The sequence below is a fragment of the Rhizophagus irregularis genome, chromosome 1, assembly GCF_026210795.1.
Source record: "Rhizophagus irregularis chromosome 1, complete sequence".
NCBI classification, from domain to species: domain Eukaryota; kingdom Fungi; phylum Glomeromycota; class Glomeromycetes; order Glomerales; family Glomeraceae; genus Rhizophagus; species Rhizophagus irregularis.
Genome location: NC_089429.1, coordinates 5,895,852 through 5,922,801, shown reverse-complemented (window position 1 = coordinate 5,922,801; position 26,950 = coordinate 5,895,852). Strand labels below are relative to the sequence as shown.

Sequence of the window (26,950 nt, the reverse complement as noted above, 5' to 3'; positions counted from 1 at the left end):
TTATATAAGAATTATGAATAATTGTACCTTTGGAAGAATTTTCATTTCTTCTTCAAGGCATTTTTGTAATTCGTCATACGAATCTAATGTAAACTTGCTTTCAAAAACTATCCTCATTGTTTTTGCTACATATACCCAACAAGCAATTATTACATTTTTCGCCATGTTAATGCGTGATTCTTGAATTCGTCGCAGAATGCTTCTGGATTCATTTTCCTTTAAGCTTGATGATTCTAAAAAACTATTAAGTATAAAAGGCATTATCATAGCGAGCCTAAGATAGTCAGACATCATGAAACTAGCATTGTGGCTAATTGGATTTGGCAAACGAGACCATTTTTTTGGTTTCTCTAAGTTCTTCCAGGCTTTGATAAACTCGTCCTCTCCTTTTTGTGAAAATAATTCGCACCTGTGGAAATCAAAAAGCTTTATTAAAAGATTTTGTTCGTTACATATCTAGCTAAAGTTAATTAAATTCTAAGATCATACGTTAATTTAAGAAGTCGTCCAATCTTCCCAGCAGTTGCATGATATACATCTTGAGGTGTCTGTAGATGCCTTTCTCTTAGCAGCCTATCCAAAATGCTAGGCCTTGTTCTTAGTCCGAACTCAGTACAAAGTCGTCTTTGCCTTGTGGTAGCAGGTTCATCAAATATCTCTTTAAATTGATCGTCAGTGATGTGATGATATCTTGATGTTGCTGGTACATCCTGAGAGAAGTTGGTAAGTGATTCTCGAGAGGCTGTACAAGTGCGGCAACCTTTATTGGCATTATGTCGTAATACACCACACATGTCATTCCCTTGTGGTAAATCAGCAGTTACGACACCTAAACCGGCTATCACCCAAGCATCTTGGCCATTCACTTCCATTAATTTTCCTTGTTCGAATTCTTTCATTTCAGAAATGAATGGCAACATGAATTCATTGAAATTACCACCGAAAGGAACAAACCCGAGAACAAAGTGATTTTTGAGCAACTTTCTTTGACGGGCAGGCATATTTCCAAACTGCACATAAACACCTCCTAACGAATGATAAACATTCCTAAATGTTCCAAAATCATCGTAGTATATGTCCAAAAACAGCTTATAAACCGGAATTGTTGGAGATGGTGGCTGCCTTATGGAAATATATTCTGAAGGATGTTGATAAGAGAACGTTGCATCACGAATGCGCCAGTGTGTATGATGTTTATAAAGTATTTCAGTAATTCGTAGTGTATCTGCAGCAACCTTTTCGGAAATTTGTGATGTTGTTATTGTCAAGAATGGTTCATCTTGTAACCAAACTTCTCCGGAAAGAGAGCGATTTTGTCTTAATTCTCCCTTAAAATTTCCAGGCAAGTCACTATAATCTAGAACTTTTTGGATTCTCAGCCGATACTGTTGGTTCTCTTCATTTAATAATATCGCTCTCAATCTGCCAAGTTTTCGCTCATTATCGTAATAGTAAACAAAATCGCCGCATTGGTATATCTCTATTATATACATATGAAAAAAGTGTTAGTCTCTTGTACTTTATTGCTTCACCTCTCTACCATCAGCTTGCATTTAATAAATAATTACCCCCTGATATCATTAATTGTTCTTGACCGAAAAGAGGTGACTCTACCCATAAGGTACCATGCCAGTACTCGGATTTTGTTTTTGAATCGACACCAGCACCAAAATACATTTCCTTTAATAGTGATGGGTTGTTAAGAACATTCCAAATGATATCACTTATTGAAAGTTGATATGCCATCTTTGAATCCTTTAAAGTTGATGGTGTTTTTTTTGATGAAATTGAGATAGATTTTGCTGATATTGAGGGAAGAGGAAGACGCTCCCTCCATGATCGAAATCTCCGAATATTCTTTACAATATGATCTCTATTAAATTCTGGTCTCATGATAATGTCAACAAGATCTTCATATGCATTTGTTGAAATATTATGTTTATAAATCCAACAAAATAAGGCAGCAGTAGTTAAATTTTGAAAATATGGAGCAAAATCACCATCAAAAGATGGTAACTTATCTTTAGCCAATGCTTCATCAACGAATAGCTTTTCTTCTGAGATATCAGAATCATGTCTTTCTTCATTATCTGACGACATTGTTTCATAATCTTCATCACTTTCTAAGGACATTATATAATCGCTTTCTGTTTCATTCTCTGATGATGTTGAAATCATGTTGGTATCACCTTCTTCATTATTGCTTGTTGTTCTAAATCATCATCATTATCGTTTCGTTGTTCTAAATGATCATTATCGCTTCGTTGTTCTAAATGATCATCATTGCTTCGTTGTTCTAAATCATCACCATTATCGCTTCGCTGTTCTATATGATCATCATCACTTCGTTGTTCTAAATCATCATCTCCGTCGCCATATTCATTATACTCTTCGCCACTAATATTATCATCTTCAAAATCTTTTTGTACCATTTTTTCATTGTCATCATTATCCGATAATAAAAATCTGTTGGGCAACCTTCTAAAATTATTACGGATACGAAAAGGTATTGCAGCAATATTCGCTTTTCGAGGTTTATTTCGTAACATGGCTATGACAATAATTATAATAAGGAATAATAAAATGAAATAAAATCATAAATTTAAAAAATGTCCATGCGCGTTTGTGTATTTAATTCATTAACTGCTTTTATAATATTTTCAATTGGATATCATAGTATCGTGACCGCAGCACATAAACGGAAATTTTGGGTTAACAAATTTCTTAACGGTTACATTAGTTCCTTGTCCGTGGTGCATTAACGGAAATTTTGGGCAATGATCTGGTTACATGTAAAGAAATTTTGTATGAAATCGTGACTGCAGGACATAAACGGAAATTTATATTACGAATTTCACGAAATTTCGAGAAAAAAAAATGTCAATGGTTACATTAGTTCTTGGATCACAGTACATTAATGGAAATCTTGGGGAAAATGATCTAAAATTGACGTGTTAACAACAGTTACATGCAAAGAAATTTTGTATGAATATCGTGCGTGACTGCAGAACATAAACGGAAATTTAGATTACTAATTTCTTAAATTTTGGGAAAATCGATCAGAAAAAAATGTCAATGGTTACATTCGTTAGTTCTTTGTCCACAGTACATTTTGGTAAAATGATCTAAAATTGACGTGCAAAGAAATTTTGTATGAATATTGTGACCGCGGGACATAAACGGAAATTTGAATTGATCGGGAAATTTTCTTAATGGCTACATTGGTTCTTTACTTACAATGCATTGACGAAATTTTGAGGCAATGATCTGATGAGTTGACTTCTTTAACGGTTATATATAAAGGAATTTATATGAATATTGTGACCGCAAGATATAAGCGGAAATTTAGATCATCAAATTTTGGGATAATTGATCAGAAAAAAAATTCGTTAATAGTTAGTTACATTAATTGTTAATGAATTATATAATGAACAACATCGTAACTATAGAAATTTGGGTTAACAAAGCTCTTGATTAATGTTTTGACGATTACATGTAAAGAAATTTATATAGGCTGCTGGACATAACGGAAATTGGGTTAACAAAGCTTTTCTGAAAAATTGACATTACATTTTAAGAATATCGTGATCGCAGCACATTTAGACAAGACAAATGATCAGAAAAAAATTGTTAGCAATTCGTGTTCTGGTTTATATGAAATTTTGATTTTTATGATTTTAAATTATTACGATCAATTATTATGATAAAATCACTAGTGGTGAGCTTTACGGATATATACAATTATAAAATTACATAAGATTTATTTTTTTATTGAAATAAATTGAAAAGAAGGTGAATATAGTAATATTGTGCGGTATTGTAATGAGATATAACTTCATATAATGGCAATATCAATTCTAACAAATAATTTTAAAGTGTTAAATATTTCAAATTATCACAAAATATTAAAGAATCAAATGATCATACTTTTTTCACCATCTGAGCCCAGTCTCCCATGGTCTTCGTTCGGTTGTTACGAGACGGACGTTGCCGTTTCTTTTTAATGTTGGTTTGGCGAAGATCGTTCAATCGGGTTTGTTCTTTTATTAGATCGTCTAGCGAGATCAATATCGTATTATCTATATATGAAAGAAATTATATGAATATTATCATACGTTATTTAATGAATTAATATGAGGTATTTTTTTTTTATACCTGTTTCTTCTCTACTAGGTTTGGGAGAGGACATTTTCTTTCTAACTTTTTTTTATTAGAAATCTAAAAACTCTGATCTGAGATGTGGTATTTTTATATGTAACTGATAAGATATGGACAGTCAAACTTTAAAAAAATATCAATTGAATTCTTTGGGAAAAAAGTACAAAGTAATTTTTTTTATAATATTACGACTGTGATATCGCTGACTGCACTACATAAAAGGAAATTTGGGTCAACAACTTGTAAAAGTTTTTTTTTAAAATAATTCCGAGATAGAGAATTAATGTAACAAATTCTGTCAATGCGCTGCAGATAAAAATCAATGTAATCATTAACAATTTTTTCCGATCAATTATTGATCTAAATTTCTATTTATTTATTGCGACCACGATATTCATGCCAAATTTTTCAGATCATTACCTAGATTCCACCAATGTGCTGCAGATAAAGATCTTTTGCAGATAAAGAATCAACAGAACTGTTGACAAAATTTTTTTCCGATCAGTTTTTTGATCTAAATTTCTGTTCATGTCCTGCAATCACCTTACATGTAACCGCAATTTTTCCATTGCCCAAAATTCATCAATTTACTGTATACATTGCACTAATATTGCACTGTTAAATATTTAATATAATATTTTTTCTATTAAGATTAAAAGAATAGTTAATAATTTATTATCAATCCTAATTATTAAAATAAATATATAATATATTAAACATATAAAAAATGTACTCTATTTAAGTATTAGGACAGCATAATATAGTACGTACAGTATAATTCTTCAACCCTGATTATGTAACCATTAACAAATTTTTTCTCCTGATCAATTATCCCGAAAATCCGTTTATGTCCTGCGATCACGATATTTCTGTCAAATTTTTCAGATTACCCTGAATTCTATCAATGCGCTGCAGATAAAAAATCAATGTAACCATTAATAATTTTTTCCGATCAATTATTGACCTAAAGTTCTATTTATTTATTGCGACTACGATATTCATGTCAAATTTTTCAGATCATTACCCTAGATTCCACCAATGTGCTGCAGATAAAGATCTTTTGCAGATAAAGAATCAACAGAACTGTTGACAAATATTTTTCCGATCAATTTTTTGATCTAAATTTCTGTTTATGTCCTGCGATCACGATATTTCTGTCAAATTTTTCAGATTACCCCTGAATTCTATCAATGCGCTGCAGATAAAAAATCAATGTGTAACCATTAATAATTTTTATTATCCCCAAATCTGAATCTAAATTTCCTTTTATGTCCTGCGATCACCTTACATGTAACCGCAATTTTTCCATTGCCCATTAATATTGCACTGTTAAATATTTAATATAATATTTTTTCTATTAAGATTAAAAGAATAGTTAATAATTTATTATCAATCCTAATTATTAAAATAAATATATAATATATTAAACATATAAAAAATGTACTCTATTTAAGTATTAGGACAGCATAATATAGTACGTACAGTATAATTCTTCAACCCTGATTATGTAACCATTAACAAATTTTTTCTCCTGATCAATTATCCCGAAAATCCGTTTATGTCCTGCGATCACGATATTCATATATAGCTTCTTTACTTGTAACCGTTAATATTGCTCGAAATTACCATTAATGTTCTGCGGACAAAGAGCTAATATACCCATTAAGGATTTTCCCGATCAATTATTCCAATAATTTGAAAATTTTGTTGGCCAAATTTCCGTTTATGTCCTACGGTTACGATACTCATATATAATTTCTTTACATGTAACCGTTAAGACATCAAATTTTCCCAAAATTTTCTTCATAAAGAATCGATGTAACCATTAACAAATTCTTCCGATCAACTATCCAAGATTTAATGTAACCATGAACGTTTTTTTCGAGAATGCTAACCCAATTTCCTTTTATGTGCTGCGGTCACGATGTAATTTTTTCTTAATATTAGGAGAAATCTCTATAAATAAATAAAGATAATGCTGTATTCGTTTCGTCAGGAATCACCTATTTCTTTACGTTGCTACTAGCACAATACCAATAAGTACCATCTTGTTTGTTTATCATGACTAAACGCAGAGGAGTAACAGGAAAAGGTAATAAAATTATATTTTTGATTTGAAATTTTATATAGTAATTGCGCCTAATACTATTATAATGATACCTAAAAGACAAGGCAACAAAAGCTGCAAAGACTACAAAAACTATTCGTACATATGTTGCCAACTCTTCACGTGATTATAATAAGGAAAGAGATGAAAGGAGAGAGGAAGGAAGTGAACATGAACAAGATAATTTACATGGACAAGATGTAGATATTGGAGAAGGTAATAATAGACAAGATGATGATATTGAAAGAATTATTTTGGGTAAATACCTTATAATAATTGTTTTATTATTCAATTGAAATGATATTTCTGCGAATTTATTTAAAAATAAATTTACTTCGTTATAATGAAGATATGCTTTCAGAGCAAGAAGAAAGAAATATTGAAAAAGAAAGAAGAGAAAATGAGAAGAAAGAGATGGAGAGGAGAGATAAAGAGAGAAGAAAAAGAAAAGAAAGAAGAAAAAGAAAGAAAGAAGAAAAAGAAAAAGAAAGAGAGAAGAGAGAGAGAGAGAGGGATAGGAGAGAGAGGGATAGGAGAGAGCAAGATAAAGAACAAGAAGAAAATGAAAATGATGAAAGCGGTAAAACATAAAATCTGAACATAATTAATGAATATAATTTTATTCTCATTTAATATTACTTCTAGAGAGTGAAGAAGAAATTCCGGTTCAGTTTGGCGCAATGACCAATCAATTGCAAATTTGCAATTGGTTGGTCTTACATCCAAGTGTGCTACATTTGGCAAACAAAATGCTTGATGCCTCGACGAAGCAGCCATCAACAAATTTGCCACTAACCACCTCGACTTCGTCATCATCTGACAACGTAAAGTCCATTTCTTATTTTGGTTGTTACATTCTTACCAATTAAGAACAATCGTTATTACACAGCAGAATTACTGATGTATTATGTATTATTGATATTATTACTATTTAGGATAATTATCGTGTTATTGACGAAGAAATGAAATGTCTTTTTTTGCGAACTAGAAATCTGCCCGATCATGCGTTTGATAAAATAACACAAAAAATTTTTGGGCATGATGCTTATCAAAGCGTGGCGAAGTCAATTAACGAACGATATCGTAAATCATTTTCCGACTATCGATATCAATTGAAAAATGTACTTTCAACATTAGTAAAAGAATTTTGACAAATTGTAGAAAGGTGATCGATACGTTCATATCGTTATGTTGTTTTTACTACAATGATTTAATGATTTAAAATTTTTTTCTATTAAAGTGAATATACGGAAAGTTCAGATCCTACCGACGAGGAAGTAAACAACTTCATATCACGTGAGGTGGTTTTAAAGAGAATCTTAAGCCGATACGTTTCAGCCATCGATTTTACAAAATTATCGGAAACTTCACTAGATAAATTAATAGAATTCTCCAGAAAATGCTTCAAAATAGTCTGGGTTGAAACTGAAAGCGCAAATATCAAAGAAAAGGTTAAGGAGTTAGATGTTATTACAGAAGATCTAGAAATTCCTTCCTGTAGCGGAAGAAACATTGCTAGCTCTTTAAAACTCCATCTTTTTTCATAAATACAGTACATATCACATAAAAGACCGTGATAACATTGATATGTTTTTTATTCCTTTATTATAATAAAGATTACAATATATCATATTGTTTTAAAAGTTTATAGAATGTGACTTCACAAGTTAATAAGTTAATGTCGTAATAACTTCACTAACACAATTTGACGCTAAAATATAACTATTAATCTGTTATTTATGTCATTCTCTAAAAATTATTTTTTTATCGTAACCTTGACCTTATAATCATCAATTATCATAACTGTAATCGTTTTCTCATTTAATTTTTGATAAAAAAAAAATTAACAATCTCTTAACGCAGTAACAATTAACATGTATATATACATACATAACAGGTCTTACAGTGATCGTACAAACCTTATTAGGGAATAGCACAATCAATAATCCAGTAATTTAGTAATAAAGAGTAATCAATAAATATCCCTTAAACAGATAATCGCATGTGGTAGAGTAGTTTGAGATAGGAAATCCGCATCGCAGCGGGTCTCTGGTTCGATTACTATGTATACCTTATGGCGATTATTATCGTAAAGTTCTAGCGGGCGAAAATTTCCCCATATCCTCCTGATAGGCGAAAATTTCCCAGTTAAACCTTTACAAATATTTTTTTTTATTATTTACTGGCAAATAAAACATATTTTACACGATATATTATTAATACGAATTTGATTATTTTATGTATTTATTTCAATATTACAAAAATTTCTTTTATTTAAAAAAAATGAGAATAGTAAAAAAAAATAATGAACTACTAGATTTCTTTTACTAAAAAATGAGAACAATTCATTAATTATAAAAATAAAAATCATTAAAAATTGCACAATACCTAAAAAATTACTAACTTGATTATGTTTAAAGTACTCATCCATGCTTTTAAAAGATGTCGGTGACAATTGTGATGATGATGATGATGATGGTGGCTGTGGTGGAGATGACAGAGACGATGATGATTGTGCTAAATAACTCTTTAATTCAAGCTTATATATCTCTTCTTCCTGACTTGAGATTTGATTTGAAAAAATATCGATCCACTTCAATAGATTTGCGTTTTCACGCTCAGTTTTGTCTAGCTTGGAAATCACTTGTTCACCAGCTGTCTCAACAGCTTTTTGGAAATCCTGGAGCTGTATCTGGAGATCAGATATTTCAATTTCTTTTTGTTTAAATTTTTTATATTGTCGTTTTTTTTGTCTACGCCAGGCCGTTTTCCTAGAATGTAATGATGGTTTTCCCATTATTAAATGAAAAGAAAATTACCTTTTTTTTTTATCGAAAAAAGATGTTATTTATTATTGGGATTCAACAATTTTGGAAATTGTCCAATTGTACTGTCGTCAAAATTAGTTTAGTACAACGTAAAGATCTCGTGTATAATTCCTGTTTCAGTAACTACAGTAGTTCAGGGTTTTTTCCCTTCGGGAAAAAACCATCCCATGAAATTATACCCAGGAGCGTGTGACTTATGGCCACTGTATTATCACGTGTATGATTATTATTATTTAAAGACTACATAAAAATTTGATAAATCCATAGAAGCCGCAATATTATATCTCGAAGAGCTTGGAAAATCACAAGTAACTGTGAAAAGGCTTCCGTAAAATGAGAAAAATTTGTCGTGCGCATCTTATAAATTCTCAATACAATAAAACCCAAAGATGATGAGATTTTAAGTGCGCTCTCATTCTCCTCCGTTAGTATTTTCCTTAATTTGTCGATTCTTTAGATTTACATTCGGCTTAATCTTCTCTTTACTATTTTTATATTTAATGTACCTTTCTACTAATTTCTTCCAAAGGACGTTATGCAAATTATTATAAATTTGTAACACGTCAGCGTATCCTTAAAAAGAATTCATCGATCCACACAATTCAGGCAGCATTACTCAAGCTCAAATGGCACGTTTGCTTTTTGAGTCGTACAAATCACTACCGAAGTGGATTAGAAAGATAATTTTCGGCGAATTGAAGCCATTATTTAGGAACGATGTACTTGAACGATTCGTCAAATCAAATTTTGAAAAATGATCAAATTTCCAGATATTTTAATGGTAACGATAATCCAGCTTCAACAAGCTTTTTTCAATATCATCCCTAATAAATAAAATGTTAGCGTTTTTATGATATTAGGTACTATAATAAAAAAATTATCTTTTATCACATTTTATTTACATTGGAGTGAAGAAGCGCAATTATGCAAGACGGGTCACAATTTTTTTTTATGATAATAATAATATAATAAACTTATAATACACTATAATATAAAATAAAAAAAATATGCTATAAATTTTCGTATAAGTATTATACTTAAATTATTGAAGAATCAGATTTCCGATCATGTGTTCCAACATTCAGTTGCTAATATCAAAATAATATTTTGATGATCTTAAAAAATTTTGTTAAAAAGACAATATACTTATTTTGGTCACGTAGAAAATAATCAAAATTATATAACGATTGTTACCATCATAAAAAGTTATTGTGGCGAAGCAAAATTATAATTATACTGTTTATTTCCACCTCCTGAATTTTCTACTAACATAGTAATTTCATCTGAAGGATTCATGTGTTAAAATCCATTTCAGTTTGTTGATCCCCAAAATTTAATTTTTCGTTCTCACTACTAAGCATATTTAGTATTCATGTCATATTAAGGTAAGTTGCGCTCTCTGTGTTTATGAGAGAGTTTAACTTTAGATGCTTGAGAGGGTTCAAGGAACCCGTAGTGTTATTAGGAAACCAATATTAATACAATTTTTTTTTGCAAAAAAAAGTTTTTTTGCTAATAGGTGTATAAACACGATATGGAATTTTATTCGATCACAAAGAAAAAAAAAGAAAAATTGAAAAAAGATTCTACTCGATCATGATTTAATTACAATATCCGTAATCATATGATGAGATTAATTTCGAAAAAAAGAAAAGTCTAATTATTGACTCAATCTAATCTATTTAATTTCGAAAAAGAAAAAAAAATTCTTTTTTCCATTGTTTTTATTGTACCGTATGATTTTTTTAAGGAAAAAAAGTAATATAATCACGATATGAAAAAATTACTTGTTCATGATTTAATCACAATATCCATCATTATATTAAATAATTAATCAGATTTTTTTTCCCTTAAAAAAATCTGTATTACACGATGTAATAGATCAATGGCAAAAAATAATTTTTATTTTCGAAATTAACCGTATTTTTACTCGATCATGATGTGGTAAGATTAAAATTATTTAAATAAAAAAAAATTCAATTGAAAAAAAATTTTTTGACCCACATTTTTTAACTCATAGAAACCATTATCAAAAAATGTCTTCTCAAGATCGTAATAAGCCTGTACAAGAAAAAGAAAGTCATAGACGGAGCTCTCTTATTAAGCATTGGGAACCTTCGCAACCGCCTTCGCAATCGCCTTCGCAATCGCCTTCGCAATCGCAATCTCAACCTCAATGGTCACAACAATATTTATCTCAATCATCTCAACTTTTACCTTCCTTACGTTCGTCACAGCAACAGTATCCATATCCCTCTCAACGTTTTTCGTCACGGCAACATTCTCCATACCCCTTGTACCCATACCCCTCGTCACAACAACAGCTTCCATACCCCTCGTCACAACAACAGTCTCCATACCCCTCGTCACAACAACAGCTTCCATACCCCTCGTATTCCTCACAACACTTGCAGCATCCTTCAACACAATTACTTTCTGATGAAGAAATTGGTCTGTATTATTATAATATTCGGTATTTGAAGAAATCTTCAATAACAGAACAATAACTTGTAACGTTATTTCTATCATATAGATAATTTACTCGCTACACTATTTCTACAAATCGAGGACATCATGTCCAGAGCCGTTAATCCTGTTTATGTCCGACAATCTATTGCAGAACGCTTTGCCATGACGCTCCTCGAACATTTACATGATCAAATCGAGCAGATGATCCACAGAGGCAAGCGTTCTAGTGAAGAACGAAGCCGCACTTCCTCATCGTCTACACCTATTATGACAACCCCAACTCTCACACGGACGGATTCAATGTAACGAATATGATTTTTTCATATTTATAATCTTATAATCTTCATATTAACATAATGTTTTTTAAAATTAGGGATACCTTGGAAGAAATTCCTCTTATAACTCAAAGTAGTACTAGTACTTCTTCTCTTGGTATTGCTATACCTTCTGTTACATCTTCAACTCTCCCTCGGATGAATCCAATGTAACAAATATATTTTTTTCATATTTATCATCTTGTAATCTTCATATAACAATGTTTTCTTTAAAAATTAGGGATGATATGGAAGAAGAACTCTTAAGCTCAGGCTTACAGCTGCCAAAATTCTATCTCAAGAATCGAAGATATCCAACATCGATTTGCCCTTATGCAAATTCTCCTGAAAAGTTCACAGATCGTGATACAAATATATCATATAACCAGAAGAGAATTTCTAATATTATATCGTTGCAAAACTCTATCCCAAAGTGGTTAAGAATAATAGTGATTAACGAATTAAAATCATTATTCCTAAGAACAAGAAACTTAGATAAAAGCAACAATAATCAAATTATAGAAGATTTCTTAGCGTCATTGTTACCAACTTTTATGAACGATCATCCTGACATATTACATAATGTAGCAAAAAGTTTTCGTAAAACCTGGTCGTACTGGAGAAATACATTATGGGATAACATCAAGCTTAGATACGAAACTTATCAAAAACGTAAAGAAAAAGACGAAAGTCTTGATTTCAAGCCGTACTTAAAAGGTCGTCATATTGAAGAAATATTCAACCTTTGGTTGAAATTTTCGGACAAGCCGATATCTCAAGAAAATGAAAATTCGCTTAAAAATTTAATTCATGTTGGATTCCACTGTTTAGAAATTTATAACAGTGATGCACGTGACCGTTTTTTTACTCACACCGGAAACCTTTATACGGTTAATAATATTTTTAACAATTTATCTGGATATAATATTGGTTCTTTGATTGATTTATCAAAGTATGAAATTGAAAATAATGATGATGATGATTCAAATTCCAGCTCTGAGGATGAACCAAAGCCGAAATCAAAGAAATCTACTAAAAAGCGAAAAAAATAATATATATTATGTAGATTTTTTTCAATTTAAATTTTTAGCGTAGAAAAGTAAAGTATCTGGTCGTGTGTTGAAGTTTGATGAGAGGTTCGTATGTAAATTTATAAAACAAATTTTTCTTTTTTTTTTAAAAAAAAAATTCTATGTAAAAAACCATCATTTTAAAAACCAGGTCAAATGATTATAATTATCATTGTTACTACAACAATAATTTTTTTCTTTGTATCTATATATATATATATATATATATATTTTTACTTTCACAATCTAAAAGAAGACGGGTAGATAGTATATTTTTTATCATTTTTATTTCTATTGTATAACATTATTGCCAAAATAAAACTTCAAATTTGCAACCAAAATTAACGAACATTCATTCACATTCTTTAACTGAATCGAACACGGCGATATCATTTAGATTTTTTTTGGTACAATTATGAAACATCACGACGATATCATTTAGATAATTTTTTTACAATTACAAACCGATATCACGAAGATATCATGCAGTGTTTTTTTAAAATAAATCAAATCATTTTTATTAGTATATTGGATTTTATAATACAATAATAAAATATTAAATTGAGTTAATCGTGAAGGTTATTTTTAAAAACAGCAACAGCAACATCAACATCAACTTCACCAACAACATCTACAACAACATCATCAGCAATATCAACGGCAACAACAATCCATTTATAAACCTCAATCACAATATTATCCTGAATTTGGACGTAATTACAGACCATTTCGATTGCAATATCCTTATGAGGATGAACAACTACCTCGTTTACAATATTGCCCAGGTGTCCACATTTTGAAGAGGAGACAACAATCTCAATCAACCAGACAAGCAGAAATCATTAATTTGGAAGAGGAGCAATGACGCAGCACATGAAAAATTTTTCTCGTTTAATGGAAGCCTCTACACAGTTAACTGTGATTTTCCAAGTACTTCTGGTTATAACGTCGCGACATCAATAAATTTATCAAAATACGACGTGATCTTTCAATATGTACTTCCGATGTTGATTCTGACATCACTGATCCATCAAATTACTGACTTCCATATTGAACAATTTTTTTTTATATTTTCTGCAATATGAATTTAACATTATCACCATATCAATTTGGCATTCAAGATGATATTCAAAAAATGTCCGTTAACTCTTTATTAGGTTGTAAAAATTGAAAAATATTTCATACAATAAAAGTATAAAAAAAAAAGTTCACCCTGCCACCACGGCCCAGATAAACTTTCGAAATTTGCCACTGCTACCAGCAACTCATGGTAAATTTTGTAAGAAAAAAAAAAATTTCAAAATTTTTTTTTAAAAAAAATAAACTATTTATAAATCAAAAAATTTACAATTTCTTCTGGAGAACGAAACTCTTCGTTGAACGGCACGACCTCCAGTTCATTTTTACATTCACTACTGTTGTGCCCAGCTTTCCAGCAGCGTATACAATAATTACCCCATCAAAACTGCGATTTTAAATTGGGGCAACTTTTTACAGAATGGCCAAAATACTTACAAATTTTACAGGCCTCTTTATACTGGATGGTTGTAAGGAATTAGCCAGTTGTTGTTCGTCATAGATATTAACACATCTCTCGAAGAATATAATATTCTTGGTGAAGAAGGTGTTGACAGCGGGAGGTAGGGTATAATTTTCGTCACATTGCTTAAAGGCTAAAGCCAATAGTGTTACCGTACCGTTTAAATAGGGATGTTAACAGTTTATGATTGGATGGTTCGAACCGCAGTTTGATCATAGGACCGGTTTCAGTTCAGTTCAAACGTCAAACCAAACCGAGACTGAACCGATAGAAACCGGTTTAGTGAACCGGTTTTAGATCGGTTCAATTAACGGTTACGTGTATCTGCACGCGTAACTTTTTACAATAAAAGAATAACGGATTTTACATTCTTACATTTTTTTATATCACCTTGCATTATTACAACTATGTCGGGAGTTTTTGAAAATGACGATAATAATTTATCAGATGATTCCTTAGCATCTGATGATGAAAGAATTATAAATAAGAAATTGTCAGCAGATGTTTGGGAGTTTTTTCAAAAAATTCAAGATGAGGAAAGTTGGTTAATTACAAACTATAAGTGTATTTTGTGTGCAAAACTTTATTCACCTGGTAATCCAACATCTACACTTCGACGTCATTTAACTAAAAAACATCCATCACATTATAAAAAACCTGAAACCCGCCAAACTACTTTACGTTTTAAACCTTACTCTCCATCAAAATCTAAACCTATCACAGATTCTTTGGTTGATTTTGTTGCAACTGATTTGCAACCTTTTACCATTGTTGAAAATCCTGAATTCAAATTATTAATTAATAAATTGAATCCCCACTATATTTTACCTTGCAGACAAACCTTAAAGGAAAAATTCATAGAAAATTATAAAATGAGAAAAAATGTGTTAATTAATGAAGTCTCACAAATTAACTCAAAAATCTCTCTTACTACTGATATTTGGACTTCAGAAATCTCAAAAGATTGTTATCTTGGAGTAACAATGCATTATATTAACAACAATTGGGAATTAAAAAATCTCTTACTTGATTTAATTCCTGTAAATGGTTCTCATACAGCTGGGTTAATTACTAGCAAGCTTTTACAAATTCTTGAAGAGTTTAGTATCAGTAATAATATTCTTGCATTAACTACAGACAATGGAAGCAACATGATAGCATGTGGTAATCAACTAGCAACTGAATTAGATCAGGAGTTTAATAATATGGCTTTTACTCATTACAGATGTGCTGCACATATTATAAATTTAGCAGTAAAAGCAGGAATGAGTCATGTTGGAAATGAAATCAAAAAACTTCGTCAATTTGTTGTTAAAATCAAGAATTCACCATTATTTTTGGATAAATTATCAGAAATTTGTACCCTTAAAAAAGTTAAATTTCTTAAACCAATTTTAGATATAGACATTCGCTGGAATTCCACATATTTTATGATTAATAGACAAATCTTAATGCAGGGTGTTTCAGAATTACTTGCAACAACAAATGTTGAAGAACTTGGAGATTTATTTCCAACAATATCTGAATGGCGATATATTAAGGTATTTTTTATTTTATAAATTATTATTTATTTTATTTTATAATTATATATTTATTAATTATTATTTTTTTTTACAGGAATTAGCAAAGGTATTAGAACCTATGTATGAAGCAACCAATTTATTATCATCATCAAAAAATCCTACACAAGGTGATATAAGATTGGTTTTTAATGGAATGTTTAAAAAATTGGATCATTATCAAAGAGGAAATCACCATACACAAAAGGCAATAGCATCAGCAATTTGTAATAAATTGAAAGCCTATTGGGACAAATATTTGAATCAATCTTCCATTACTTCTTCAATATTAGATCCACGCTACAAAACCACATTATTTAGTCATAATGATATAACTGAAATTATTAGTAAATTACAAGAATTATATTTGTCATATTTACCCTTAAATAATCAAACCATACCATCAGCACCAGCATGATCATCTCGTGATTATTTTCTTAATTTACTTAATCCAAATAATATTCGTCAAGAAGTATCGCATGATGAATTAGATCGATACTTAAATTCTCCAGTAGATAGTAATACAGGTTCTTTAATTTGGTGGAAAACTTATGAAAAGGATTACCCAGTACTATCTCAAATAGCTAAGGATTATTTAACAATCCAAGCAACGTCGGTTTCATCAGAAAGGGCATTTTCAATTTCGGGATTAACTATTTCAAAAACTAGAAATAGGTTAGATCCTGAAACGGCAAGGGCAATTATATGCATGAAAAATTGGATATCAGAAAAAGAAAGAATGGAAAATTGAATCAATACTTGCAATATGTCTTTTTTTTTTCCTTTTTTTTTACATTATGTGAAATTTTGTTGGTAATTTTTTTTCTTATAATAAAAAATTTTTTGACGATATACGATATATTTAAATTCATGATCTGCATTACACAATTTTGTATAAAATACTATAAATATCCGGTCTAAACTTCGGTCTAAACTTCAGTCCAAACTTCGGTTCAAACTCCGGTTCTAAACCTATAACGGTTCGGTTTTGTACTCAAACCACCAGTTTTTGGACCGAAAACCAGATGGACCGAACCGTTAACATCCCTACGTTTAAATATAATCTCGTGTTACGCCTGTTCAAAATCCGGTTTATTTATTTTTGATTGGACTGATAAGTGACACGAAAAGTTTTTTTGTAATTAAGATGTGTAATTATGACGTATAGTGCAATATAATTGGGTTTGTGAAACTTGAGTATGACTAAAAAAAAAATATTTGATTTCACATGATGATTAACATTAACTGACCAATAAAATCTATCGAATTTTGCATTCGAATTACAATAAGAATGTGGGTTTCGTAAGATTTAGTAAACAAAGAAAAATGGGTAAGTAAATTTGCTTGCTATTCCTTTGTCACAAAGGCTGAATTAAAATATTCCTTTCGTCATGAAAGGCTAAATCCTTGGTTAAAATAATCGATATTCCTTTTGTCACGAAAAGGCTAAAATAAGATTCCTTTTGTCACGAAAGGCTAAAATAAGATTCCTTTCGTCCCGAAAGGCTAAAATATGTTTCCTTTCATCTTTAACATTCCCATTCCTTTGTTAAAATATGATATTTAATATTCCTTTATTGAAATCAAATATATTATATGAAAAAGTATATATCAAGAATGAATCATTTTTCTTTTTTTTAATATAAAGTATTAATTTATTATTTTTAATTTTATTTAATAATAATATAGGTAAGAAAAGACATGAATGTTGTCGTGATCATAAATTATCAGTTTTCTTCGGTGGTAAGAACACGAAAGAGTTAAAAGGGATAAAATCGAAAGACGTTAAGGGATGGTTAAAGAATAGATTTTCTTACAATTTTGTACATATCAGAAAGGATCCTGATTGGGGGTAATGAAATAAAATAATTAATATATACAATTTTTAATTAATAATTTAATTAAATGAACATTTGTTATATTTAGGCATGGATTTGTGCACTTCGAAAATGATGATGATAAAACTAGATTTTACAATTATGTGAGAAACAAAAAATTTATCGGACCTCTAAGTAAAACAATCATGTTCGCAGAAGCACGTCCAAAAGGAGGAGATGATGATGATTATGATGATGATGATGATGATGATGACGACGATGATGATGGACGATCTGTAAGCACTATTATTACATTAATGAAATATAAATTAATGAAGGAATTATTACTTATTAAAATTTTTTATAAAAAATTAGAATACACAAAACCAATCACTACAATCCCCGGTACAGCCGCCCCTATCACAACCATCACCACAATCATCACCGTTACAACTCCCACCACCACAATCACCACAATCATCACCGGTACAACTCCCACCACCACAATCACCACAACCATCACAATCACAATTACCAGCTTACAATATTTTTGAAGTCGAAATTAATATCACAATTACCAGCTTACAATATTTTTGAAGTCGAAATTAATAGGTATTAATATTAGTTTATTTATATTAATATTAATTGTTTTTATTAATATTTTATTTACTTTTTTTTTGGTAAAGCTGTTTAATTGTAGATATTTTTATTTTTAATGTGAAAAATCTCTCTGTTGATGTAAATATTAATAATACGAAACTCATATTTGTCAAATTTGAGTACGATTTGCCAAAAGATCCTGAGGGATCCAATTGCCTATTAAGAGAAGCAGTTTTTCCGGACAAGGAAGTTATTCTAAATCTGGAATTACCCAAAAGGCAAGTTTATATATTAAATTAGTAAAATTGTAATTTAATTTATAATTTAAAAACTAATAATTAATTTTTTTCGATCATGATGTGGTAAGATCAACGCAAAAAAAAAGGGATAAAAAAAATTTTTTTTTTTTATTCAATTAATTATTTCTTTTTTTTTTTATATTTAGATATTTGTTTTTTTTTTGACTTGCATTTTTTAACTATCATTAAAATGTCTTCTCAAGATTTTGATAAAGAACAAGGAATTCGTAAAAAAGGCTCGCTTATTAAACATTGGCAGCCATCGCAACCGCAATATCAACAACCTCAGTCTCAACAACCGCAACAATCTCAACCCCAAACTCTATTTCAGTGGCCGCGACAACCTCAACAATTTCAACAATCTCAACCTCAACAATTTCAATGGCCGCAACCACCTCAATCTCAATGGCCTCAACAACCTCAACAACCTCAACAACCTTCAATGGTCGCAACAACTTCAACAATCTCAACCTTAATGGTCGCAACACCTCAATAGCTATAAGAGTATCAATCGTCGCCGCTACCTCAATCATCGCTCTATCATCTATCATCGCCTCAAATTGGTCAAGAAAGAAATAGGTGACTTATAGTTGATATTCAGTATTCTTTCTTTTTATGATATGAATAATTCACTTACCTTGATATCTATCTAATAATTGTAGACGAAATGTTAAAAAAGAAAGAATTGAGAACATAACGAGTAAAGCGTCAGATCATCTTGCAATTAAGTAGTCGGTTTGGGCTTGTTTTCCTGAATACGTCAATATGGTTGCCGGAAGGCAATATAAGAAAAGCCAAAGTCCTATATTATCAACAACTCCGATGGAATCTTCTCCGGCTAGTTCTCCATATTGTTCTCCGCGTTTGGAAAATGCACAAACACGTACTCCCAAGGTAAATATATTTACGTATCATTATAATAAATCTGTAATATTTATAATTCATATATTTTGAACCTATTTTAATTTTTATTATAGAGACGAATTTGAACAACTACTATTAATTAATAATTGGAGTTACTTTGTTAAAGACCGTCACTACCCAGAAGTCCTTCCCAAGAGCAAAGATCTAGTGAATAAAGTCAGAAATAGATGAGCGAATTATTAGAAAGCAACGTTATAGTTCCCTCCCAAATGGGGATCAAACATCATATACGTTGAATTAAGAGCATTATTTCTTCGTACAGCATCTTGACCATTCTGCTAGGAATTTAAGAGGAGTGAATTGTGGCTGAATATAGGTAGCGCGTATCAAAATAGTAGTAGTATTGGCGCTAATTTTCGCAATCTTCCCCTTGAAGTTTTGGCTATATTTCGTCAGTGGTTAACGTGTGTTTCAAATGAATTACCTGAAGAAATGAAAAAAGCTCTTCGAAATGTTGTTGGATTATATGTTTAATTAAAAAAAAGACGATAAGACAGCTCGTAGCTGAAAAAATAAATGTTGCAAGATCATTGGACTTATCTCGCTATTACATAGGCGCTGACGTTCCATTGATAATGAAGAGAGTAGTAATGATGAAAGAAAATCACGATTGCGAAATAAGGTATATTGTGTATTATATGTTTTTATTATTATATATATTTATACACGTGGAATTATCAGTTTTCACATCGTAACAATTTTTTAATATCTATAATTTTTCTGAAAAATCTTTTTTGAACGTAGGAGGGAAAGCAAAAAAAAAAACCATGGGGATGTCTTCATGATATACCGCTTCGATATTAGCGATATCAAGATTTTTTTTGATTAATTGTAGGTTTATATCACGTGAAGTTCAATATTCAAGGAAATTTTGTAATATACCACATGATGCTTTTAGTAATAAAATAAACAAAAGTCTAATTTTTTGCAAATTAATTTTTTTTTTGTTATAATTAAGGATGACGGTTATGATATTGCGAACATTACGAATTATGATGTCTAAATTTTCGCAATTTCGCAACCGCATTTATTCTGCAACGTTACAATTATTCTGCAATACCATAATTAATCACAGTTAATTTGCAATATCGTGATTAATTAAACTGGAGGTAATCACCAAATAAAAGCAAAGACAAAATTACGAACATACATCAATTCAAAATTTTAACAAAAAAAACAACAAATTGGAAAAGAGATATTTTGATGCTATTGACCGTTCGGTTACTAAAGCTTTTGATATGAGTATTGAGTAGCATCCCATTTAGTGTTATTGAAAACCTTGGTTTATTGATATGATTAAAACTTTACAACCAGCGTACAACCTACTACCAACTCGACAAATTTTAAGTGGAACGTTATTACAAGCTGAATTGGCTCGTGTAAATTTACGAATCTATAATGAATTAGCTAAGGAAACTAATTGTACGATTGGTAAATTTCATTATTATTTCTTTATTAATATTCTGATTTTAATTTTGTTTCTTCTATTTGTTATCTATTCTAAGATTCACATGATCATTTTATCAGCTCTATGGGACCACACCGCCGAATTATCTCTCAAAATCATCCATCAATTCTCGATATACGGTGCATTGCGCGCTGCGTTAATTTAATCAGTTCTGACATGATTAAATGCGCAAATGTAATCTCACAAGATTTTTCAAAAATTCGGCTATAGGCGCGGCATTACTTAAAGCGCTATTCAATTAAAAAATATACAAGGAGGAGGTCTAAAATCGTACGTGGAGACAAGGTGGATGACGGTGTATGAATGCACAAGCTCAATCTGGCGTTAAAAGATGCTTTGCAACATTGTATTCTCTAAGTCTATTAAGAAGAAGTTACTTTTTGAGATAACTAATGTATATTACTTAAAAATATTACTTAATTGAATTCTAGATAATCACAAATAAAATCAATATTGAGAAATCATGGATTTTTTGACGATATTCGTATGTTTTAAGGATGCAATGTTAAAATTAGAAGGTAAAACGCAACTCTATCAGTAATAGCTTCTCAAAATCGCATAAAATATCAGAATTTTATTTTATTAATATGACAGCACGTTATACATTTAAAAGTTTTTTATTAATTTATAAAAAAATAAAGTTTAATATTTACGGTATTGCGGATGAGTTGCGATACCACAAATGAGTTGCGGCAATGAAGTGACAATATCAAATCAATATCGTAAATACTTTTTTTTTTATTTGAAATTACCGACATCGTAATGATATCAAGACTGTGCCGATTAGATATTTTTGAATAGATATTGTCATGATATCTTGGTGATAAATTGGGGATGAAGTGACGATATCAAATCAATATCGCAAATACTACATCTTTTTTTTTTGAAATTACTGATATCGTAATGATATCAAGACTGTGCCGATTTGATATTCTTTTGAATAGATATCGTCACGATATTTTCGCGATAAATTATGGTGATAATGTGACGATATCATATCAATATCGTAAATACATCTTTTTTCTCCCCTGAAATTAACAATATCGTAACGATATCAAGACTATACCGATCAGATATTCTTTTAAATAAATGTTGTCCCGATATTTTCGTGATAAATTATGGTGATGAAGTGACGATATCAAATCAATATCGAAAATACTACATCTTTTTTTTTTGAAATTACTGACATCGTAATGATATCAAGACTGTGCCGATTTGATATTCTTTTAAATAGATATCGCCACGATATTTTCGCGATAAATTATGGTGATGAAGTAACGATATCGAATCAACATTATAACAATATCATCACGGAAATTGATACCATTATGACATGAAATTTATATCGTATCCATATCAATTCAACATCGCTCAAATTTTCAAGGTTTCTGTAAAGTATATTATTAATATCATCATCATACTCCATTTCCCAAATATTATCATCATACTCATTATTATTTTCATTGTTAGGTTCTAGATCATGAAAATATGAGGATTTGGACTTTGATGCATCATTTACCATGTTATCTAATGTAGTATCCGGTTGTGGATTTTTTAGTGTAACCAAACATGATGACATAATGGGACTTAAAAATGCATTTGGTATACTTAAATCGGCTGAGTTTTCAATGGGCGATATTTGCTGGTTGTCGTCTCTTTTGCGTTTCTTAGTTGAGCTGGCTCCCGCAAGGTTTTTTTCAACTAAGATAATATGAGGTTTATTTTGTTTTCTTGCTGCAATAGCATTTATTTGATTTCTTCTTAAATCATCATCATCTGATCTCCACAAAATTTTATCTCTTGTATGTTTCTCTTGTGTATGAGGATCAACTTCTGCGCCTTTACAAAGAACACAATGACATGGATATACATACTTCTTTTTGGGCTTTATTAAATCAGTTATAGAGTTTTTGGTATTATTATTATTACTCATTTGTTTGCTAATTATGTGTTATTAAAAATAGCTAATTATTTAAAGAGAGAAACGCGAGTTGAAAGAAATCGATATAATTACCTTTTTAGTCATACGCGCTTTTAAGATCTTGCTTATTTTTTAACACGCGCTCTAAAAGATCTTGTTAATCGTACAAACGCGCTTTGAAAGTTATTGCTAATCGCACGAATGCGCTTTGAAGATCTTGCATTTATTTTTTACGCGTTTTATGTGATCACATTTTTTTATTTAAAAAGGGTACGTCTTTTTTGGGAGGAAGCGAAACTTTTATCGAGTACAAAATATAGTCAAACCTATATAACAATCAAATAAGTGCCAGGTAAAAAAACATTTTATATATGCGCTAAATATAACAGCTATTAGTTAAGTCATTTTATGTAAAAACTTTTTATTCCTATATTATTCCTATATAAATTAGTAGGATCGATAGTAATGGCGAAAAAGAACGTGCACAGAAATACAACCAGTGGAACTGATTCTTCATCATCTGAAGATGATGAATTTGTAAGCTCATCATCATCTTCCGAAGAAGAGTCTGCAAGTTCATCATCTTCTGAAGAAGAGTCTGCAAGTTCATCATCTTCAGAAAAAGTTGTTAAGTATTTAGACTCAAGATCCTACAAAAGACTTAAAGCAAGTATTTATATATTTATTTGTTAGAATAAATATTTTTTTTTATTATTAGTGTATTTATTTGTTTTTACATATATTTTATAGAAAGAGGTGTTTATTTGGGTTGATTCTAACTTAAAAGACATATTTGAAATAGATATTAAGATTACTTGGGCAGAACAGAAAGATGAGATAGTTACGAAGCTACTTCCAGCACTTCGCAAACTGGTTGATAAAAGATATAAAGTAACAAATAAAGAACTATTAGATATGCTTTATAGACGTTGGCACTCCCGCCATCGAGAATATAATATTAGAATCCAAGGCGAAGAAAAAATAAAGAATAACAAAAGAAGAACTGCGAAAAACTCAAAGATGCAGGATGTAAGTAGCAAAAAAAAAGGAATAATAATTAGATAACAATAATTAGATAACTAATAATATTTTTTTTTACATTTGTAATGTTATTATAGAAAAAGAAAAGAAGAGTTGTTGCAGCGAATTATCTTATTCAAAACAATGACAATTATATTAATAGGTATCCTAAAAAAGATTTAATTAACATATTGAAAGAAACATCATACCATTTGGAAGAATGGGAAGAGACAGACCCCGAGGGCGAATGGCCAGTCACAATACCGGCGGTAGTTGAAAAAATTAAAGAACCACTTGATCCTTGCGATGATCCAGACGAAATAGACATTAATAATCTGGAGTTGTGGCTGGAAAAAGAGTTAATTGTAAAAGAAGCGGTCAAAACCAAAACAACGTCTATATATATATATGATAAATGGTGGCGCTCCCCAGAAGTATGTATATTACATTATTTTACTAATTTTTAATGTGTATATAATTATCACACACATTTATCAAAAACGGATATTATTATTAATTTAATTTATAATTTCTTTATTTATTTTATATTTTAAGCTTCGTCTTTTATTACATAAAAGAATCGATCCAACGGTCAATTTGTTAAGAACGAAGCAAACAACTTTAAAGTACAAAAGGATTGATGGTAATGTACAAGAAACTGGCACGCCACCAAATGGAGCACCTAGTTGGTGTCTAAATAAAGCAGCACTTGAAAGGCTTAATCGCTCGACTGAAGTACCGATTTATGACTGGGATTCTGAAAATGATAGCTATAATGGGGATGATGATGATGATTACAACAATCCTCCTGATATTGATAACAACAACAATAACAGGGTAGAAAGTTCCAAAAAACATAAGAGAAAGAAAAGAAAATATCATAAAAAAGAATCAAAAAAACGTAAATCAAAAAAATCAAAATGATATATTTTTTTTTGATTTATAATAGTGACATATATTATCTAATATTTTAAGGGGTGGGAAGGAATGTAAAAAACTAACGTATGTCACTGCCCTTATAAAGAAATAAATTTTCTGAATAAATATTATATAAAATTTTAGCTCAAAAGATATAAAAAACAAATAGAAAAAACACTTGCAATGTATATTCATTTTTGGTTGGGATCATTAGGAAGATTTTTTGCTTTAAATTTATATTCTTAAGATTATTTCACCCTGATTGTACCTCATGGGCAAAAAAATTTGTTTGATTATTTGATTTCTAAGTTTCTTTTGCTCGTTTTGTTCGTGTTGAATTCGTTCTTTTGCTCGTTTCGTTCATGTTGAATTCGTGCTTCGTGCTCAATTCTAAATTCATCAGTAAGTTAAATCAATGCATTAAAAAAGCACTGTAAAATTCGTAATAATCATTGCCACCAAAGCACTGGTTATTTAGCACAATAGGCATTAAACTGCGCACTGATTATTTGAGTAATCGGTAACAATATCAAGCTAGCGTGACTTTTTATTTTAGTTTGGCTTCTTTTCTTAGCGTGATTCATTTTTATTAGCAAATCGCATTTTTTGGACACATGTATTTATACCAAAAAAGGAAAGCCCTAGACAATGCGCCCATACACTTGATGTTTTTCTGTTTATTTGCAAAAACACGTGCTTTTACTATCAACATATATATAGCTACCGTAAGCCATTAGAAGAAGAATAAGTTACATCGCAACCTTTTCAGTTTTTGATTTTTCTTCTGGTTCTTTTAAGGACTAACTAAGCCTTTTCATAATTTCACGCACATAGCAAAATGGGTATATAGAACTTTACAGGCATAATATTTCAAAAGTTATTATTAACTTTTACACATATTTTCATTTTAGAATAAAAAATGTCACCATATGGATTAATCATATGATTTTTTGGTACATGTAAGGACTTTAGGTTTTATTTGAAAAAGATTCAAAATTATAAGTTACATAGATTTGTCACACATATATATATATAGTTTATTTTTCCCTTCTATTTTTCCTTCCTTCAAAAGAAGCAACCTTATTTTTTTCCTTCCTTCACAGGAGACTACCTTATTTCTTCTTAGAAATATTCTGAATTTTTCATTTAAACAAACTTAAGAAGAATGGGGGTTAAGTAAAAAAAATAAATAGTACATGTAAATCATTTAATTTTATAGTAATTCTAATTATATTATTATTTAAAGGTTTGGTTTTATACATTTTTGAGGACAAAACAGATAGAGATAGGTTTTATAATTATGTAAAAGATAAAAAACTTTGATAGGACCACGAAACAAAATATTAAATTTTAATTAAGCTTTTAAAGTAAGAATTATTCATGAAAGAGATGATTTCATGATTATGATGTAAGTTATTTTATAATTTTTAATGTTTACTGTGTTAATTAATATTATTTTGATTAGGGAGCGACAAACGCTTATAAATCCGCCGTCGCCATTGCAATCAAATCCATCACAGTCACCACTATATATAACATTTTTGAATTAAGGTTAAATTAAAATTATTTTATTGATATATATATTTAGAGTTTTATTTAATAGTTAACATTCTTTCTTAATCAAGTGACAAGTTAGTAATTTATCAGTTTATCTTCAATTAATTGGTATTGACAGAAATACACTTGAAGCCCATTTGACGTGGACTATATAAATGTCAAATTCAGTTACGACCACAAGTTCATTGAAACTGAGGGTAAATGTTTACAAAGGAATTTAATTAGTCCGGAGCGTAGCGAAGGATTCTACCGTAGTGGTATAAAATTTCCCGTTCACTGGTCAAAAATCAATATATCGGGTAGCAGATATGTATCAGATATGTACCCGATATGTGTAGTATTAATGCAGAAAATCGGGTACCCGATATGTGTAAGATATAT

At 30.1% G+C, this 26,950-nt stretch overlaps 11 protein-coding genes across 12 annotated transcripts; 7 read left to right on the top strand and 4 right to left on the bottom strand.

Moving 5' to 3' along the window:
- On the bottom strand, positions 1–2,133 carry OCT59_001241 (uncharacterized protein; the record flags this gene model as incomplete). 2 transcript variants are annotated; one of them, XM_066139422.1, is made up of 3 exons in its annotated part: positions 1–409; positions 490–1,480; positions 1,569–2,133. In XM_066139422.1, the coding sequence occupies 3 exons, from the start codon at positions 2,131–2,133 to the stop codon at positions 1–3; spliced, it is 1,965 nt and encodes a 654-aa protein (XP_065988827.1). The 2 variants fall into 2 exon arrangements, with proteins under 2 accessions (XP_065988827.1, XP_065988826.1); XM_066139421.1 differs by lacking the exon at positions 1,569–2,133 and having other exon boundaries at positions 490–899.
- Positions 2,134–2,174: 41 nt separating this feature from the next.
- OCT59_001240 (uncharacterized protein) lies at positions 2,175–2,549 on the bottom strand (the record flags this gene model as incomplete). Its single annotated transcript, XM_066139420.1, has 1 exon — positions 2,175–2,549. The coding sequence occupies one exon, from the start codon at positions 2,547–2,549 to the stop codon at positions 2,175–2,177; it is 375 nt and encodes a 124-aa protein (XP_065988825.1).
- Positions 2,550–6,219: 3,670 nt separating this feature from the next.
- OCT59_001239 (uncharacterized protein) lies at positions 6,220–7,812 on the top strand (the record flags this gene model as incomplete). The annotated part of the gene is made up of 6 exons (XM_066139419.1): positions 6,220–6,250; positions 6,326–6,523; positions 6,615–6,845; positions 6,911–7,089; positions 7,201–7,328; positions 7,506–7,812. The coding sequence occupies 6 exons, from the start codon at positions 6,220–6,222 to the stop codon at positions 7,810–7,812; spliced, it is 1,074 nt and encodes a 357-aa protein (XP_065988824.1).
- Positions 7,813–8,589: 777 nt separating this feature from the next.
- On the bottom strand, positions 8,590–9,062 carry OCT59_001238 (uncharacterized protein; the record flags this gene model as incomplete). Its single annotated transcript, XM_066139418.1, has 2 exons — positions 8,590–8,592; positions 8,670–9,062. 2 exons carry the CDS (start codon positions 9,060–9,062, stop codon positions 8,590–8,592), a joined length of 396 nt encoding a protein of 131 aa, XP_065988823.1.
- A 2,067-nt stretch (positions 9,063–11,129) lies between these two features.
- On the top strand, positions 11,130–12,928 carry OCT59_001237 (uncharacterized protein; the record flags this gene model as incomplete). Its single annotated transcript, XM_066139417.1, has 4 exons — positions 11,130–11,544; positions 11,627–11,864; positions 11,936–12,046; positions 12,118–12,928. The coding sequence occupies 4 exons, from the start codon at positions 11,130–11,132 to the stop codon at positions 12,926–12,928; spliced, it is 1,575 nt and encodes a 524-aa protein (XP_065988822.1).
- A 77-nt stretch (positions 12,929–13,005) lies between these two features.
- On the top strand, positions 13,006–13,811 carry OCT59_001236 (uncharacterized protein; the record flags this gene model as incomplete). The annotated part of the gene is made up of 2 exons (XM_066139415.1): positions 13,006–13,020; positions 13,542–13,811. The coding sequence occupies 2 exons, from the start codon at positions 13,006–13,008 to the stop codon at positions 13,809–13,811; spliced, it is 285 nt and encodes a 94-aa protein (XP_065988821.1).
- A 3,560-nt stretch (positions 13,812–17,371) lies between these two features.
- Positions 17,372–18,459, top strand: OCT59_001235 (uncharacterized protein; the record flags this gene model as incomplete). The annotated part of the gene is made up of 4 exons (XM_066139414.1): positions 17,372–17,375; positions 17,735–17,897; positions 17,972–18,158; positions 18,238–18,459. 4 exons carry the CDS (start codon positions 17,372–17,374, stop codon positions 18,457–18,459), a joined length of 576 nt encoding a protein of 191 aa, XP_065988820.1.
- A 492-nt stretch (positions 18,460–18,951) lies between these two features.
- On the top strand, positions 18,952–19,257 carry OCT59_001234 (uncharacterized protein; the record flags this gene model as incomplete). Its single annotated transcript, XM_066139413.1, has 1 exon — positions 18,952–19,257. The coding sequence occupies one exon, from the start codon at positions 18,952–18,954 to the stop codon at positions 19,255–19,257; it is 306 nt and encodes a 101-aa protein (XP_065988819.1).
- Positions 19,258–19,526: 269 nt separating this feature from the next.
- OCT59_001233 (uncharacterized protein) lies at positions 19,527–20,159 on the top strand (the record flags this gene model as incomplete). The annotated part of the gene is made up of 2 exons (XM_066139412.1): positions 19,527–19,655; positions 19,968–20,159. The coding sequence occupies 2 exons, from the start codon at positions 19,527–19,529 to the stop codon at positions 20,157–20,159; spliced, it is 321 nt and encodes a 106-aa protein (XP_065988818.1).
- A 2,288-nt stretch (positions 20,160–22,447) lies between these two features.
- OCT59_001232 (uncharacterized protein) lies at positions 22,448–22,732 on the bottom strand (the record flags this gene model as incomplete). The annotated part of the gene is made up of 1 exon (XM_025326228.2): positions 22,448–22,732. The coding sequence occupies one exon, from the start codon at positions 22,730–22,732 to the stop codon at positions 22,448–22,450; it is 285 nt and encodes a 94-aa protein (XP_025177043.2).
- An 807-nt stretch (positions 22,733–23,539) lies between these two features.
- Positions 23,540–23,847, top strand: OCT59_001231 (uncharacterized protein; the record flags this gene model as incomplete). Its single annotated transcript, XM_066139411.1, has 2 exons — positions 23,540–23,744; positions 23,825–23,847. The coding sequence occupies 2 exons, from the start codon at positions 23,540–23,542 to the stop codon at positions 23,845–23,847; spliced, it is 228 nt and encodes a 75-aa protein (XP_065988817.1).
- Positions 23,848–26,950: the final 3,103 nt, after the last annotated feature.